This window comes from Manis pentadactyla, chromosome 4, assembly GCF_030020395.1.
Source record: "Manis pentadactyla isolate mManPen7 chromosome 4, mManPen7.hap1, whole genome shotgun sequence".
Lineage (NCBI taxonomy): Eukaryota > Metazoa > Chordata > Mammalia > Pholidota > Manidae > Manis > Manis pentadactyla.
The window spans coordinates 42,067,364-42,085,548 of NC_080022.1; the positions used below are offsets into that span (position 1 = coordinate 42,067,364).

The window sequence follows — 18,185 nt, forward strand, 5'->3', positions numbered from 1 at the left end:
GCAAAAATCTCTTGGACATAAACATGAGCAACTTCTTCATGAACATATCTCCCTGGGCAAAGGAAACAAAAGCAAAAATGAACAAGTGGGACTATATCAAAGTAAAAAGCTCTGTACAGCAAAGGACACCATCAGCAGAATAAAAAGGCAACCTACAGTATATGGGAGAATAATAAATGACAGATCTGATAAAGGGTTGACATCCAAAATATATAAAGAGCTCATGCACCTCAACAAACAAAAAGCAAATAATCCAATTAAAAAATGGTCAGAGGAGCTGAACAGTTCTCCAAAGAAGAAATTCATATGGCCAACAGACACATGAAAAGATGCTCCACATCGCTAGTTATCAGAGAAATGCAAATTAAAACCACAATGACATATCACCTCACATGAGTAAGGATGGCCATTATCCAAAAGACAAACAACAACAAATGTTGGCGAGGTTGTGGAGAAAGGGGAATCCTCCTACACTGCTGGTAGGAATGTAATAACTTAGTTCAACCATTGTGGAAAGCAGTATGGAGGTTCCTCAAAAAACTCAAAATAGAAATACCATTTGACCCAGGAATTTCACTCCTAGGAATTTACCCTAAGAATGCAGCAGCCCAGTTTGAAAAAGACAGATGCACCCCTATGTTTATTGCAGCACTATTGACAATAGCCAAGAAATGGAAGCAACCTAAGTGTCCATCAGTAGATGAATGGATAAAGAAGATGATGTGGTACATATACACAATGGAATATTATTCAGCCATAAGAAGAAAACAAACCCTACCATTTGCAACAACATGGATGGAGCTAGAGGGTATTATGCTGAGTGAAATAAGCCAGGCAGGGAAAGACAAGTACCAAATGATTTCACTCATCTGTGGAGTATAAGAACAAAGAAAAAGACTGAAGGAGCAAAACAGCAGCAGACTCACAGAATCCAAGAATTGACTTAGTTACCAAAGGGAAAGGGACTGGGGAGGATGGGTGGGAAGGGAGAAATAAAGGGGGTGGGCAAGAACGGGGGCATTATGATTAGCATGTATAATGTGGGGCGGGGGGCATGGGGAGGGCTGTATAACACAGAGAAGATAAGTAGGGATTCTACAGCATCGTGCTACGCTGATGGACAGTGACTTTGGTGGGGTATGTGGGGCGGGCTTGGTGATTGGGGCGGTCTAGTAAACCTAATGTTCCTCATGTAATTGTAGATTAATGATACCAAAATAAAAAAAATTTTTTTTAAAGTGGCAAAAAGCCATAGCAAATGAAATCTAGGACTGGATTTAGGAAATCAATTCTGGTTTGGGAAATTATCCTCTGCAACAATGATTCCCCAAAGGACAGTTGGGTTTATCACAAGGATTCAAAGAGCTTTTCAAAAATGCAGATTCCTGGGCCCAACACTTGGAGATTAATTCACTAAGTCTAGAAAGAGGCTCCGAAATCTGTATTTTGGGAAAGCCCCCCCAGGTTATTCTGTAACACACAGTCAGATTTGTGACTCACTGCTCTTACTTTATCGACTGTGACCTACACATTTCACATCATGTGAAGGACCTCTATTTGCTCTGTGGGAGGCAGGGCAACATCCCCAGTCACCTCTTTTTGATGTACACTGGTTTCAGAACCATAGAAGCCATCGAGGATCTCCGTCCCGCTCTGACAGGGATAAGTGTACTTTCCTCACTAATCTCTGTGGTTTTCAAAGCTGGGACTCGTGTTCTTAGGATCATTTGATATTCAGGTGAAGCCTTATCATCCTTGGCACACGAGTGTTGCATGTCTCCAGTTTTCTGTGGGGCTTTCAGAGCTGGAGACAAGGTCTGAAGTCCATCAAGCTGGGACCTCTTTGAAGGTGAGGTGATCTCCGAGAAGGCCACTTTCCGTTTAGTTTTTCCAGGAGAATCCAATGAGTCCTGTGAAGTCGTCTGGGAAATCCTAGTGTTAGGGGTCCTAGGGAAACCTAAGCCCAAGAGAAATCACCATAAATAATGAGTGAATTTTATAACTAGCACTATATACTCCCCTTAATCTTGTTATAGCTAAATTCATCTACTGAAGTTATACAAAGACTTACATTACCCATAGTTAGAATTCTCCCATGCTTTCTTTCCCCAGGTCAGATAGCTCTTACTATTTTCAGTCTCTTTCCTAAATTCCATGGGTGATTCTCTTAGTTAGAACAATAAGTTGACTATTCAATCAGTTTTTGTGTAAAAATGTTCAGCAATCAGACTTCCCTGAAGTAATCTACAGAAGAGAGGTTCTCAGCCAGAATGTACACTCTCAGCCCCCATTCAACAACATTGGAAAAAATTAACACCAATGGCTAACACCAAAGCCTAGAAATTTCTCAACCCAGATTATATCTATCCATAGATAGAAGATGGATCCCTGAGGCAAGAGACTGGGTTCCATGAATACACAGACCCACATTTGAATTTTCTCTTTTCTCATTATGACCAAAGGAACCAAGATCCTAGCCATTCATTCACAGATACCAACTGAGCTGCTGAAATGGCAAGATATGTGCTAGGTGCTAGAAGGAAACAAAAAACGTTGAATGAGACCCAATCCTTGCCCCCATCCAAAATAGCCTGAGGGGATCTGATACACATAAATGTCTACAATATGAAGTAAAATAATTGTCCTAAAGCACCTAAGTGCTAATAAATATGGCTCTTGAGACAGACCTTGATAGACAGGCAAAATTTCAACAGAGTTGAAAGGGAAAGGAGGAGGAATATGTGAGAAGAATAAATGAGATCAATGTGAGCTGAAGCAACAAGGCTGAAAAGAGGTGTTCACTTAAATCATAGCACATGGTATACAGGGAATTAATTCCTGCAGGTAAGGTGAGAGAAGCCTACTAGTACTGAGTGACAAATATGAGAGCAACTCATGTCTAGATGAATATAAAAATGCCCCAATGTCTTGGTCCCCCTCATACCTCATTTTCCCATCTTTGTCAGAAACAATCCAAAATGTTTCCATTGTATCCATCCTCCCACCTCTAATTATGCAAGTGTGTCAAGTCTAAATTTCTTATTCTGACTTTCAATATCCTGCAAAATTAACAGTAAAAAAATACTGCTATTATTTCTAAATGGTGATATTACCAATTACTTCTTTCATGATTTTTCTGTATTTCCCAAATGTTTTATATATTTTTATTTGGCTCCTGAACACACACTGTACTAAGGAACTATCAAGAATACAAATAACTGGGCACATACATAAAAAATTTCAAAAGAACCAATGACCCATTATAGGGTGAGGATGAGCTCTCAGAACCTCCATGGAGTGGCTTTCAGATATAAGTGAAAAAAGTAAGACAGAAAAGAATATATCCAGTATGCTACCCTACTGGGTAAAAAAGAACAGGAAATAAAATTGTGTGTATGTTTGTATATATGTAAATGAGTGTGTATATATGTGTTTATATACATCTGCTGAATTTTGCAAAAAACAAAGCAAAGATAAATCAGAAACTGATAAAACTGATTACTTAAAAAAAGATGGGGTAAAAACAGGGTATGAGGGTAAAGAAAGGAATGGAGCTTCTCTGAGCACACTTGTTTTAAATAGTTTTGACAAACTATGCTAACATTGCACATGTTTAAAAAAATTAATCAAAGATCAGAAAAGTCCTAAAATTAAGCAGAAGTAAGAGAATGAACCTAACTGTATCTCCAATAATATAACTATCAGAAGAAAAACTTTTACCAGAGTAATTTTTCTCCCTCAATGGAATATATTCTAAAGGCATAAGGAACTGCAAATAAATTCTGAATTTTATTTAACAAGTTTACTGCTGGTAGTAGTATCAGAATAGCAACTGTGACTTATTTTGTGTTTATCAGGAATGGTCCTAGAAACCAGGGCTCTTCCGGAACAAGGGAGATACAATTGTGGAATATGGGAAAGTGGTGAAGAACCTTGTGGTGTAGATTAAAAGTATCAGTATGAATTAAAGAGTTTTAAAATAGGTGTTTCTTAGCTTTCCCACTAATGATCTAAAAACAGTGTTACCTTGGTAGCAGAGCTCTTAATGGAAATACCTGATTACAGGGCTCAATCAACATCACTAATCATTAGGGAAGTACAAAAATGACATACCACCTAACACCGATTAGGATGGCTACTATCAAGAACATAGAAATATCAAGTATTGGTGAGGGTGTGGGAAACTGGAACTCTCATGAACTGTTGCTAGGAATGTACAATGATGCAGCTGCTATGGAAAACGGTATGGTGATTCCTCAAAAAATTAAAAATAGAATTACCATATGATCCATCAATTCTACTTTTGGTTATATTCCTAAAATGAAAGCAGGAATTTGAGCAGGTATTTGTACACCTATGTTCACTGTGGCATTAGTCACAATAGCCAAAAGGTGGAAGCAGCCCAAGTGTCTATCAACAAATGAATGGATAAATAAGACTATGGTGTATACATACAATAGACCATTATTCAGCTTATAAAATAAAGGAAATTTTACCACACATAGCCAAAGCAATCTTGAGAAAGAGCAAAGCTGGAGGCATCACACGCCCTTATTTCAAACAACATTACAAACCTATAGTAATTAAAATAGTATGGTTATGGCATGAAAACAAGACACATAGGTCAGTGGAATGGAATAGAGTCCAAAATAAACCCACACATATATATGGTCCATTAATTTACAACAAAAGAGCCAAGAATATACAATGGGGAAAGGACAGTCTCTTCAGTAATTGGTACTGGGGAAAATAGACAGCCACATGTAAAAGAGTGAAACTGCATCACTATCATACATTGTACACAAAAATTAACTCTAAATGGATTAAAGACTTGAACATAAAAAAAATCCTAGAAGTAAACATAGTAAGCTCCTTGACATCAGTCGTGGCAGTTTTTTTGGGATCTGACAGCAAAAGCAAAGACAACAAAAGCAAAAATAAACAAATTGGACTATGTCAAATTCAAAAGCTTCTGCACAGCAAAGGAAACCAACAAAATGAAAAGGCAGCCTACTGAAAGGGAGAAAATATTTGCAAATCATGTATCTGATAGGGGTAATAGCCAAAATACATAAAGAACTTTATACAACCAAACAACAAAAAACAATCTGATTAAAAAATGGGCAGAGGATTTAAATAGACATTTTTCTGAAGAAGACATACAGATGGCCAACAGAGACATGAAAAGAGGCTCAACATTATTCATCATCAGGGAAATGCAAATCAAAATCACAGTGAGGTATCACCACACACCTGTTAGAATGACTAGTATCAAAAAGACAAGAAAAAAGAAGTATTGGGGAGGATGTGGAGAAAAAGGAATCCTTGTATACTGTTGGTGGGATTGTAATTAGTGTAGCAACTACAGATAATAGTATGGAGTTTCCTCAAAAAATCAAAAATAGAACTACCATATGACCCTGTAATTCCACTTCTGAGTATTTACCTCAAGAAAATTAAAACACTAACTGAAAGACATATGCACCCTCATGTTCACTGTAGCATTACTTACAATCAAGACATGGAAAGAACCTAAGTGCCCATTGATGGATAAATGGGTAAAGAAAACTTGATATATAATGATGGACTATTATTCAGCCATAAAAAAAATGGAATCCATTTGCAACATGGATGGACCCCCAGGGCATTATGCTAAGTGAAATAAGGCTGACAGAGAAAGACAAATACTATATAATCTCACTTATATGTGGAATATAAATTAAAAAAAAAAAAAAACAACAAGCTCATAGATACAGAGAACAGATTGGTGGTTGCCAGAGGTGGGGTGTGAAGGGATAGATAAAACAAGTGAAGGGGGATCAAAAAGTAGAAACTTCTAGTCATAAAATAAGTAAGTCATGGGACATAATGTACAGCATGAAGACTATACAGCTAATACTATATTACATATCTGAATGTTGTTAAAAAAGTAAACCTTACAAGTCCTCATTGCAAGAAAAAAATGTGTTAATTATGTGTGGTGACATGTTGACTAGACTTACTGAGATCATTTTACAATATATATAAATATGAAATCACTATGCTGTATACCTAAAACTAATGTTATATGTCAAGTATACGTCAATTTTAAAAAAGGAAATTTAAATACATATGTAACATGGATGAACTTTGAGGACATTAAACTAAAACAAATGGAAAAGGATAAATACCAAATGATTCCACTTACATGAGGCATCTACAGTAGTCAAATTCAGAGACAGAAGGTAGAATGGTGGTTGTCAGAGGATGGGGTGTGAGAAAGGAGAGTTACTATTTAATGGCTGCAGTTTCAGTTTGGGGAGATGATGAAGAGGATGGTGATGATAGTTGTACAACAATGAATGCACTTAATGCCACTTAAAAATGATAAAATGATTAATTTTAGGTTACATATATTTCAACATGTGTCCAATCCTTATCTGGCCCACGGCTGTAATAACTCAATACTGTAGCATGAATTAATACTTTATGATATTCTTTTAGGCTCAATATGCCCACTGTGACCCATTTCACACTTACTGCTGAGCTCCAGTCTCTTCCTTGCCCTTGGGGTGACAGGACGGGAAGGAGTTCGGCGAGATTTGGAGGTGGAGTGCCTTGATTCAATCCTTTTGACCGCATACTCTGCTGTGGTCCAAGAAGGGCTTTCTGTGCTCTTAGTCTTGGCTCCCATGGGCTTCCAGCATCGAGGGCTGCTTTCCTGTAGCTTATCCAACTCTGCAAATATTTCTGGGGATAGTGGTCTGAATTTCTTCTCATTCCAAGATAGTTTCACAAAGAGTGTCTTCTTATTTTTCAGATGCATAGGTATCACTTCATCTGGGCCTAAAGCCACAACCTGAATTTAAAAAGTAAGTGAAGAGGAAGAAATAAGAACCAGAAGAGCCAAGGAATGCTCCATGAGAGCTATGATTAAAAGGCATTTAAGTCTGCATCCTTACCTGGAACTTCACTTTTTCAAAAAAGTACAGATATGGTATAGCATATTTCCACAGACTCCACCTCACTGATATCCATACCCAACGTTGCTTTCTTTTCCAGTCCATTCTATTCACTTAAGCGAAATTTCCCCACAAATATTTATCTAAGTATGTTCCCCTAATCAGTAGTCTCCATGGCTCCCCACTAGAGCAAGATCCAATTACTTAAACTGATTTTCAGTGTCTTCTAAAATCTGACCCCACTTTACTTCCTGAGTACTTTTCAAAATGGCCTTCCATCACTCCTTGAGCTTGGCTTGTCACAGCTCTGCCCACTTCCACCATCATGCCCTGCCTAACCACCCTCTTGCCTGTCTGCCTTTCTAAATCTACCCATCTTACTGCTTCAACTTCTACACCTGCCTTTCACTCCTTCACTAACTCAAAGATAAATTGTGGCATGTTATACTTGGCAAACAGATTAGAAAACTCTGAATCTAGTCACGCCAGACCAAGGTCTCTGAGTCCTACACCATTAAACCAACCACCTAATCACTGTGCCACCATACTTCACATTATGATCTACTCCCATTTTGGAGGCCTGAAGTAGCTTGAGAAATAACCTGTATTTTAGTCTCCAAACCAGTGCTCCAACTGAGCCTACAGTTCACTGGAACCTGATTTATCATAAAATCCTATAAAACACATTTGCCTGAAGCAACTAGCACTCTTTGTACTGGTTTACTCAAGGTGAAGTCCTCATTTAAACAAGTATATCTAGCCTCAAAATGCTTTACGTGTGCTACAGTCATAGCTAAATATATTTTCCCACTGAGATACACTTGCTAATTCCTGCTTATCCCTCAGGTCACAACCTAAATGTCACTTCCTTCAGGAGACTCCTACACATGGTAAGTGCTCTCAAAAAATATTTCTTGAGATAAAGTAAGCAGGCAAGCAGAGAAGACGATGAATAGGAAAGATTTATTTCCCTGGGGTAAATTAGAGCCACTAATTGAGGTCAGACAGTTTAGGAGGCTGCTAGAAACAAGCTTCAAGATAGAACTGAGGATCAAGGCATCACCTACCTGCACATGGCCAATGATGCTCTCAGCATTAATGTTGCTGTCACAGGCAGGGTAATCATACCAGAATATCTCCTGTGTATCAGGCTTCCGGCCTAGCAAATGCTGTTTACGGACAGGGACTTCACAGAATCGGATAAGCCACTGCACTCGAGCACGTTTTTTGGAATGAGGTTCAGAATCTAGGAGGGATAGGTGGAAAAGAGAAGGTTAAGAAGATACAAGAACATTTTATTAAACAATTCCTAGGTACCAGATTGTGCTAAGCACCTGATCATACTTGATTAACATATAATCTTACATTCTCACCATACCCTTCAAGGTAGGTACTATAGCTATCTCCCTTTTATAGGCAAAGTAATCAAGTTACAGGGCCCTTAAATAACTCGTCAAAGGTCATGACCAACCAGCAGCAATCTGACTCCACCCAGCACCCCTGTTCTTTTCACTTTGCTCTACTTCCTAATGGTGCCAGTAGTCATCACAGAAATTAGAAAAGGAACCTCAGAGGGGCAAGTCTGATCACAGGTACTGGGCAAATCTAGCACATCAGTAATTATAAAGAGCCTCAAACATAAGCAAAAAAAAAAAAAAAAACCCTGGCAACAGTCAGAGCATCAGCCACTAAAATGACTTCTGGCAAACATACTTGCAACCTTCAGCTTTATCATTGTAATATACCATTAATGTCACTCCATACCACCATTAGGTCCATGAGAAAGGACATACACTCACTAGTGCATTATCATCACCTCATCTCTTCCTTAGCTCTCTTCAGAAAAAGACACAAACCATCCAATGGAGCACAAGGATTCTAAAATCTATACACAGAGGCCCAACCTTAAGCACAAAGGCCCACAGTGCCAATGTGCCCCCACTTGTGGATGTTAGTTTGATGAGGTTTTCCTCTGCACTGTCAAATATCCTTCCTATCTCCCTAATGTAAAACCTCCTTACCCACACATTCTCAGTTCCTTCTTTTAGGCACATAGACTGCCACAGGACTAAATGCCACATCATTTCTTTCCTAGCTCTTCGAAGAGGCAGTTTTGTATAGCTTCAAATCTCGATCTTCTCAGGCCTCCTTTAGAAACTCTGCCTCATTCCTGCCTTTCTGTATTCTTCTCTTTTGCAGAGGGTCAAAGCTCAGAAAATCAGCTGAGGCTGTGAGTACAGACTTGCAGGACTACCCTTCCTTTCTTCCTCCAGCCTTAGGGGCAGTAGTGGTTTTCTGCATTCACCAATCTCTGGGAAACACCACTTTTGTTCCTCCAGTCTTTTTTTTTTCCAACATTTATACTCAAATCCCACTGGGTAAAACACCTAAAGGGTTTTTGTTTTCCTGACTGCTGATCCACTGATACACCTTCCCAACCCAACTTACTCCCTCCCTTGTAAAAGAAGTTGCATTTGCAAAATTCATTTTTCTCATGCCAAAACCAGAGGACACATCTCTATTACAGTGCAAATCACTTATTTTCTTCTTGACCCTTTCTGAATTCATCTTTCCTCTCCATTCCAAAAAATCCTGCCTTTCTTAGCCACTCCTAAAAACAATGGAAAAGGTAAATTCTCCAGCACCCCCAATCCCATTTTTACCCAATACTGCTCTAGTCAGTTAAGAAGTTCAATAGATGGAAGAAAGTACAGCTAGTGCTTAAGTGACCCTCCACCTCAGAATCAGTGGTTCATTCTCCACATGCTGCTGTGAACACAGGAATCAGCAACCACCTCTCTTACCCACCACCTAGCACTTCCCAATCATTCATAACAAGGAACAGCTTTAATTCAGCCGCAAACTCACCATCTTCAAACAGTTCAACCAACTTAGCAACATACGGATTTTCATCATCATCCCCTTTAATCAACACAAACCGACCAACTTGGATGTGGATCTCAGTCGAGCAACCTTCTATTTTCACACTCATTTCTCTAGGAAATAAAGGAGAAACATGTTAGGAAATCAATTAAGGGTGGACCGAGCTCTTCAGACCTGAGCACAGAAGTGCTCTCCAACTGGAAAATCCCCTAGATAGTCTACTTCCTGACCAATTCTCCGCTGAGGAAACAAATTCACCCATAAAGTCATAAACAAGAGTAGATGAAATGGATTGAATGATTAATGCAGAGGATTTAATATAAATACCAACTTCTCTCAGTTACTGAGAAAAAAACAAAAACAAACAAAAAGGCTCCCCAAGGCATGAAAACTGCCCAATTATACCAAATTATTCTGAGATTTCTAGAACAGAGAGGACATAGTAACAACATCCTGTTATCATGCAGAATTAGAGAAGCCACTTAAAAAAAAAAAATCATACACATCAAAATTTATTACTCCGACATAACGTCCTCTTCTGTCACTAACTGCTGTATTATTTGCTACCATCATCTTGCATCAAACAAAACATTTTTTCCCCATATTTACTGTCCCTCAATTAAATATTAACTGTCCCTCAATGCTCCATCTGTAGTAACTAGACAAGCTGGATACAAGTTATTCACAGTTTAGCTTGGAGAAGCTATTATTTCCAGGAAACCAAAGAACTCCATCACTCACTTGTAGGTTCGGGACTGCAATTTTTGATCCAGCAATGACTTGCTAATCCATGAATATGTTTGGTGTTCAGCCTTGTAGGGTAGTACACCATAGCTCTGGTGTAAAAGTTACTAAGTCTGAGTTAACAGCACAACACTTTGACTGATGGATTCTAGGACACAGTCCCTGCCTTCAATGAGTTCAGCCTTCTTTTCTGCCCCTGCTACACTCACACATTTTAGACTTAGAAAACATTTTCTTGGAGGAAAAAGTCAAATTCTATGTAAACTGAACATGGGCAATTTAGCATAACCTCTGTACAATATGTACTGTGGTTACCTCTTCCCATCCAGGGAAACAGGAGGGTTGATGTGGGAGAAAAGAAACTAAATATTCAGAAATACTTACTTCAAGAACATATGTAACACTAACTTACCTTCAATATGTTCTTTCTAATGGATGATGTAACAAAACTTGGAACTTCTCACCTTTACACAATGAAATCAGGCAAAATAGGCTACTGAGATAACAGACAAAAGATGCAAGTACATCTCAATACTTGCTAAGCTGTGACATTTTTAAAAATTGTAGTTATCCTGAGAGTACTTTGTAGCAAATTGGTATCTCCCAGGAAACTTTCTACCATTCTTGAATAAAGTCACTGTAGGATAAATGGCTTGATTTGTCACTTTGACTATAATATTTGGTTCTACTGGCACAATTGTGTCATTTTTCCAACCAAAAATTGGCATATTGAAGTACTGTCTCCATACCTGTAAGTGTTCATGTATACCTAAGAACATCAAGAACATCCATGCTCTCAACACTTTTAAATCCATACCATATTTTAGCTTTTATAAAGCAGGCATCCTCCTTCAAAAACCAAACCAAGATAAAATTTAGCATTCCTTTTCTAGATCATGAGCTACGTTCAATAATAAGATCAGTTCATATGCATATATATGTGTGCAAGGGTGGGTGATTTATACCAGGCTGAGCAGGCACTTGTATCAAAAGGAAGGCTATCTGGGCCTGGACACATAACCTGCCTCTCCTTGGTCTACCACTCTGCTCCAGGTCTGCTTTTCCAAACCTGAAACGTACCACAGTTGTTAGTGCCCTCACACTCATGCAATTGCTGGTCTCTCTTCCTGCATGTCTTTGCAAGGATGGCTCAGGTCTCAGCTCCGATGAAACTTCTTTAGCTAGGCCTTCATTGACACTCAATGGAAATTTACCTCCTACCCCCTTAGACTTTTCCTCAGGGTCATGCTCCATAACACCACCCTATTACCAAAGCAATAACCATTATATTACTCTCTTATTTACTGTGCTTCCTACATTAGACTATTAACTTTCAAAAGAGCAGTGATCTTAGGACCTTGTCAATCTTGTTCATAACTGCATCCCCAGGACCTAGGTTAGGACTTGGCACATAATAGATGAATGAATGAATGAACAAACTATGAACTGCTTTTAAAAATCATTACCGGGGGAGATTCTCAAGATGGCGACATGAGTTGGGTGGTGGAAATCTCCTCCCAAAACCATATATATTTTGAAAATACAGCAAATATAACTATTCCTAAGAGTGACCAGAAGATACAGTACAACAGCCAGGCTACATCTACACCTGCGAGAACTCAACATCTCACGAAAAGGGTAAGATACAAAGCCGTGACCCAGCGGGACCCGAGTACTCCCGCAATCCCAGCTCATTGGCGGGAGGAAAAGAATTAGAATCGGGAGGGAGTGGAAGCACAGACTTGCTAAGTAACCAGCTTTAGTAATCTGCCCCGGGAGCACAGACACACATTGCATGGTGCACTGGATATTAGAGGGAAGGACAAGTAAAATCCTAGACTAAGACTGTGAACAGGTTCCCACAGCCGGCTGCTGTGGGAAAAAAGAAAAGCAGGAGCTTTAAAAGTCTTAAAGCGACAAGGGTTTAACAGGTGGACAAGATCATCCCGGCACACTCAGCCCAGCAGGTTTGGAACTTTAAGTAACTCCAGGCGCCCTAAACCCCCTGGGTGGCAACGCAGCACTGAAGCCCCTCATGGTGATAAGCAGTCTGCCATTCAGTCACCCCCCCACTGGCACAGCAAGTGAACCAGACTACCCACGATTGCTGCGGAGCAACCGGGGAACAGCCCCGCCCACAGCAACCACACAGAGGCTTCTCCCAGCGTGCGGCTAACCAAGCCAGACCCAGAGGCTGGTCCCTGCCCACAGTTAACCGACACAGACAGCAGAGACAAGCTCAGAGTCTGGAAGGCAAAGCGGCTTTATTCTCAGGGCGAACATGTGCTGCTCACTTACAACCCCTGCCAAGTGCCCTAGGCCATCCAGAGGGCTGCCCCGCCCATGGCAGCTCAGGGGATTAACCCAGAAGCTGCCCCCTGCACTCGCCTGACTGGCACAGGCAGAGGAAACTGCCGCGGAGTCTGGGAAGCATGTAGGGGCTCTGATCTTGTGGCGAACATGTGCTGCTCGCCTGCAACCACCACGAGTTCCCTTGGCAATCCAGAGGACAGCCCCGCCCATGGCAGCTCAGGGGATTAACCCTGTGTGCAGATGACCGGCACAGGCAGCGGAGATGGGCAAGGCCACCAGCAAGCAGGAAGAGACTTGGTTCTCCCAGCTAACACACACACCACTCACAGGCAATCACTTCCATCGCCATGAAAAGTCGGAAGAAACTTGTTTAGTCCAAAATCTCTCAAACATCAGAGAGAGGGCCTGGTGAGACCGAAATCACCAATTTTCCTGAAAAAGGATTCAAAATAAAAGTCATAAGCGTGCTGATGGAGCTACAGAGAAATATGTAAGAGCTAAGGGAAGAATTCCGGAGGGAGATAACACAAATGAAACAAACAATGGAAGGATTTAAGAGCAAACTGGATGAGATGGAAGAGACTGTTAATGAAATAGAAATCAGACAACAGGAATACAGAAAAACTGAGGCAGAGAGAGATAAAAGGATCTCTAGGAATGGAAGAATATTAAGAGAACTGTGTGACCAATCTAAACAGAACAATATTCACATTACAGGGGTAACAGAAGAAGGAGAGAGAGAAAAAGGGATGGAAAGTGTCTTTGAGGAAATAATTGCTGAAAAATTCCCCAATCTGGGGAAGGAAATAGTCTCTCAGACCATGGAAGTCCACAGTTCTCCCAACACAAGGGACCCAAGAAGGACAACACCAAGACATATAATAATTAAAATGGCAAAGATCAAAGACAAGGACAGAGTATTAAAAGCAGCCAGAGAGAGAAAAAAAGATCACCTACAAAGGCAAACCCATTAGGCTATCATCAGACATCTCAGCAGAAACCTTACAGGTCAGAAGAGAATGGCATGATATATTTAATGCAATGAAACAGAAGGGCCTTGAACCAAGAATACTGTATCCAGCAAGATGATTGTTTAAATTTGAAGGAGGGATTAAACAATTCCCAGATAAGCAAAAGTTGAGAGAATTTACCTCCCACGAACCATCTCTACAGTATATTTTAAAGGGACTGCTCTAGATGGAAGTGCTCCTAAGGCTAAATAGATGTCACCAGAGAAAATAAAACCACAGCAAAGAAAGTAGACCAACCAAATACTAACTAAATGCAAAATAAAACCAGCTATCCACAAAATCAGTCAAGGGAAACACAAGAGAGTACAGAATTAAACACCTAACATATAAAGAGTAGAGGAGGAAGAAAAAGAAGGGAGAGAAATAAAGAATCATCAGACTGTGTTTATAACAGCGTAATAAGTGAGTTAAGTTAGACAGTTAGATAGTAAAGAAGCTGCCCTTGAACCTTTGGTAAAAATGAATCCAAAGCCTACAATGGCAATAAATACGTATCTATTGATAATCACCCTAAATGTAGCTGGACTGAATGGACCAATCAGAAGACACAGAGGAATAAAATGGATTAAAAAAAGCAAGAACCATCTATATGCTGCTTACAAGAGACTCACCTCAAACCCAAAGACATACACAGACTAAAAATGAAGGGATGAAAAAAGATATTTCGTGCAAACAATAGGGGGGAGAAAAGCAGGTGTTATAGTACTTGTATCAGACAAAATAGACCTCAAAACAAAGAAAGTAACAAGAGACAAAAAAAGACATTATATAATAATAAAGGGGTCAGTCCAACAAGATGATATAACCATTATAAATATCTATGCACCCAACACAGGAGCACCTACATATGTGAAATAAATACTAACAGAATTAAAGAGGAAAATAGAATGCAATGCATTCATTTTAGGGGACTTCAACACACCCGTCACTCCAAAGGACAGATCAATCAGACAGAAAGTAAGTAGGGACACAGAGGTACTGAACAACACACTAGAACAGATGGCCCTAACAGACATCTACAGAACTCTACACCCAAAATCAGCAGGATACACATTCTTCTCAAGTGCACATGGAACATTTTCCAGAATAGACAACACACTAGGACACAAAAAGAACCTCAGTAAATTGAAAAAGATTGAAATTCTACCAAACAACTTCTCAGATCACAAAGGTATAAAACTAAAAATAAATTGTACAAAGAAAACAAAAAGGCTAACAAACACATGGAGGCTTAACAACATGCTCCTAAATAATCAATGGCCAAATTAAAACCAAGATCAAGCAATACATGGAGACAAATAAAAACAACAGCACAACACCCCAACTTCTGTGGGACAGAGCGAAGGTAGTTCTAAGAGGAAAGTATATAGCAATCCAGGTCTATTTAAAGAAGGAAGAACAATCCCAAATAACAGTCTAAATTCACAATTACTGAAACTGGAAAAAGAACAAAAGAGGCCCCAAATCAGAGGATGGAGGGGCATAACAAAGATCAGAAAAAAAAATAAACAAAAATTGAGAAGAATAATAGAAAAAATTAATGAAACCAAGAGCTGGTTCTTTGAGAAAAGATACAAAATAGATAAACCCCTAGCCAGACTTAGTAAGAGAAAAAGAGAATCTACACAGACAAACAGAATCAGAAATGAGAAAGGAAAAATAACTATGGACACCACAGAAACACAAAGAATTATTAGAGAAGACTATGAAAACCCATGCTAATAAACTGGATTACCTGGAAGAAAGAGGCAACTTTCTAGAAAAATACAACCTTCCAAGACTGACCCAGGAAGAAACAGAAAATCTAAACAGACCAATTACCAGCAACGAAACTGAAACAGTAATAAAAAACGACCTAAAACAAAACCCCAAACCAGATGAATTCACTGCTGAATTTCATCAGACATTTAGAGAAAACATAATACCCATTCTTCTTAAAGTTTTCAAAAAAACAGAAGGGGAGGGAATACTTCCAAACTAATTCTATGAAGCCAGCACCACTCTAATACCAAAACCAGGCAAAGACCCCATAAAAAAAGAAAACTACAGACCAATATCCCTGATGAACACAGATGCAAAAATACTCAACAAAATATTAGCAAACCAAATTCAAAAATACATCAAAAAGATCATCCATCATCATCAAGTGGGATTCATCTCAGGGATGCAAGGATGGTACAACATTCGAAAATCCATTATCATCCACCACATCAACAAAAAGGACAAAAACCACATGATCATCTCCATAGATGCTGAAAAAGCTTTCAACAAAATTCAACATCCATTCATGATAAAAACTCTCAACAAAATGGGTATAGAGGGCAAGTACCTCAACATAATAAAGGCCATATATGACAAACCCACAGCCAACATTATACTTAACAGTGAGAAGCTGAAAGCTTTTCTCCTAAGATTGGGAACAAGACAAGGATGTCCACTCTCCCCGCTTTTATTCAACATAGTACTGGAGGTCCAAGCCACAGCAATCAGACAACACAAAGAAATAAAAGGCATCCAGATTGATAAGGAAGAAGTCAAAGTGTCACTGTTTGCAGATGACATGATATTGTACATAAAAAACCCTAAAGAATCCACTCCAAAACTACCAGAACTAGTATCTGAATTCAGCAAAGTTGCAGGATACAAAATTAATACACAGAAGTCAGTTGCATTCCTATACACTAACAATGAACTAGCAGAAAAAGAGAAATCAGGAAAACAATTCCATTCACAATTGCATCAAAAATAATAAAATACCTAGGAATAAACCTAACCAAGGAAGTGAAAGACCTATACCCTGAAAACTACAAGACACTCTTAAGAGAAATTAAAGAGGACACTAACAAATAGAAACTCATCCCATGCTCTTGGATAGGAAGAATTAATATTGTCAAAATGGCCATCCTGCCTAACACAATCTAAAGATTCAATGCAATACCTATCAAAATACCGACAGCATTCTTCAATGAACTGGAACAAATAGTTCTAAAATGCATATGGAACCACAAAACACCCCAAACAGCTAAAGCAATCCTGAGAAGGAAGAATAAAGCAGGAGGGATCTTGCTTCCAACTTCAAGCTCTACTACAAAGCCACACTAATTAAGACAATTTGGTACTGGCACAAGAACAGACCCAGAGACCAGTGGAACAGAATAGAGAGCCCAGATATAAATCCAAGCATATATGGTCAATTAATATATGATAAAGGAGCCATGGATATACAATGGGGAAATGACAGCCTCTTCAACAGCTGGTGTTGGCAAAACTGGACAGCTACATGTAAGAGAATGAAACTGGATCATTGTCTAACCCCATACACAAAAGTAAACTTGAAATGGATCAGAGACCTGAATGTAAGTCATGAAACCATAAAACTCTTAGAAAAAAACATGGGCAAAAAATCTCTTGGACATAAACATGAGCAACTCCTTCATTAACATATCTCACCGGGCAAAGGAAAGAAAAGCAAAAATGAATAAGTGGGACTATATCTAGCTGAAAAGCTTCTGTACAGCAAAGGACACCATCAACAGAACAAAAAGGCATCCTACAGTATGGGAGAATATATTCATAAATGACATATGCGATAAAGGGTTTGACATCCAAAATATATAAAGAGCTCACGCACCTCAACAAACAAAAAGCAAATAATCCATGGGGAAGGCAGTATAACACAGAGAAGACAAGTAGTGATTCTATAACATCTTACTATACTGACGGACAGTGACTGTAATGGGGTATGTGGTGGGGACTTGATAATGGGGGGAGTCTAGTAACCTTAATGTTGCTCATGTAATTGTACATTAATGATACCAAAAAAAAAAATCATTAGGAAAAAACCAAGTGTAGTATGTGATGTAGAGCAGCCAGAACTCTCATACACTAGTGGGAGTAAAGTAAATTGGCAAAACCACTCTGAAAAATCAGCATTATCTACTAAAGCTGAACATAAGCATATTCTCTGACACAGCAATTCCAATAGAATATACCCAACAGAAAAACATATACATCATCAAAAGACATGGGCAAATTAAACTACAAGAGCACATAGTATGGGGAACATATCACAAAATAACTATGAGCTAAAGAAATTAGACAACAAAAGAATACATACAGTATTGATTTCCATTTACATATAGTTCAAAAACAGGTAAAAGTAACTTACGGTCTTACAAGTCAGATTAGAAGGTTATGTAAGTGACTGAAAATGAGCATGGTGGAAGAGGGAGTGTTTCTAGGATGCTGGTCATATTGTTTCTTGAACTAGATG

General features: G+C 39.0%; 1 protein-coding gene across 1 annotated transcript in view; it reads right to left on the reverse strand.

Moving 5' to 3' along the window:
- The window catches only part of ORC1 (origin recognition complex subunit 1), a 40,040-nt gene that overhangs the window by 19,084 nt on the left and 2,771 nt on the right, over positions 1–18,185 (reverse strand). The window contains 4 exon segments of the mRNA XM_036893231.2: positions 1,594–1,957; positions 6,520–6,838; positions 8,009–8,187; positions 9,810–9,937. Of these exon segments, the coding sequence (XP_036749126.2) occupies positions 1,594–1,957; positions 6,520–6,838; positions 8,009–8,187; positions 9,810–9,937 (990 nt within the window).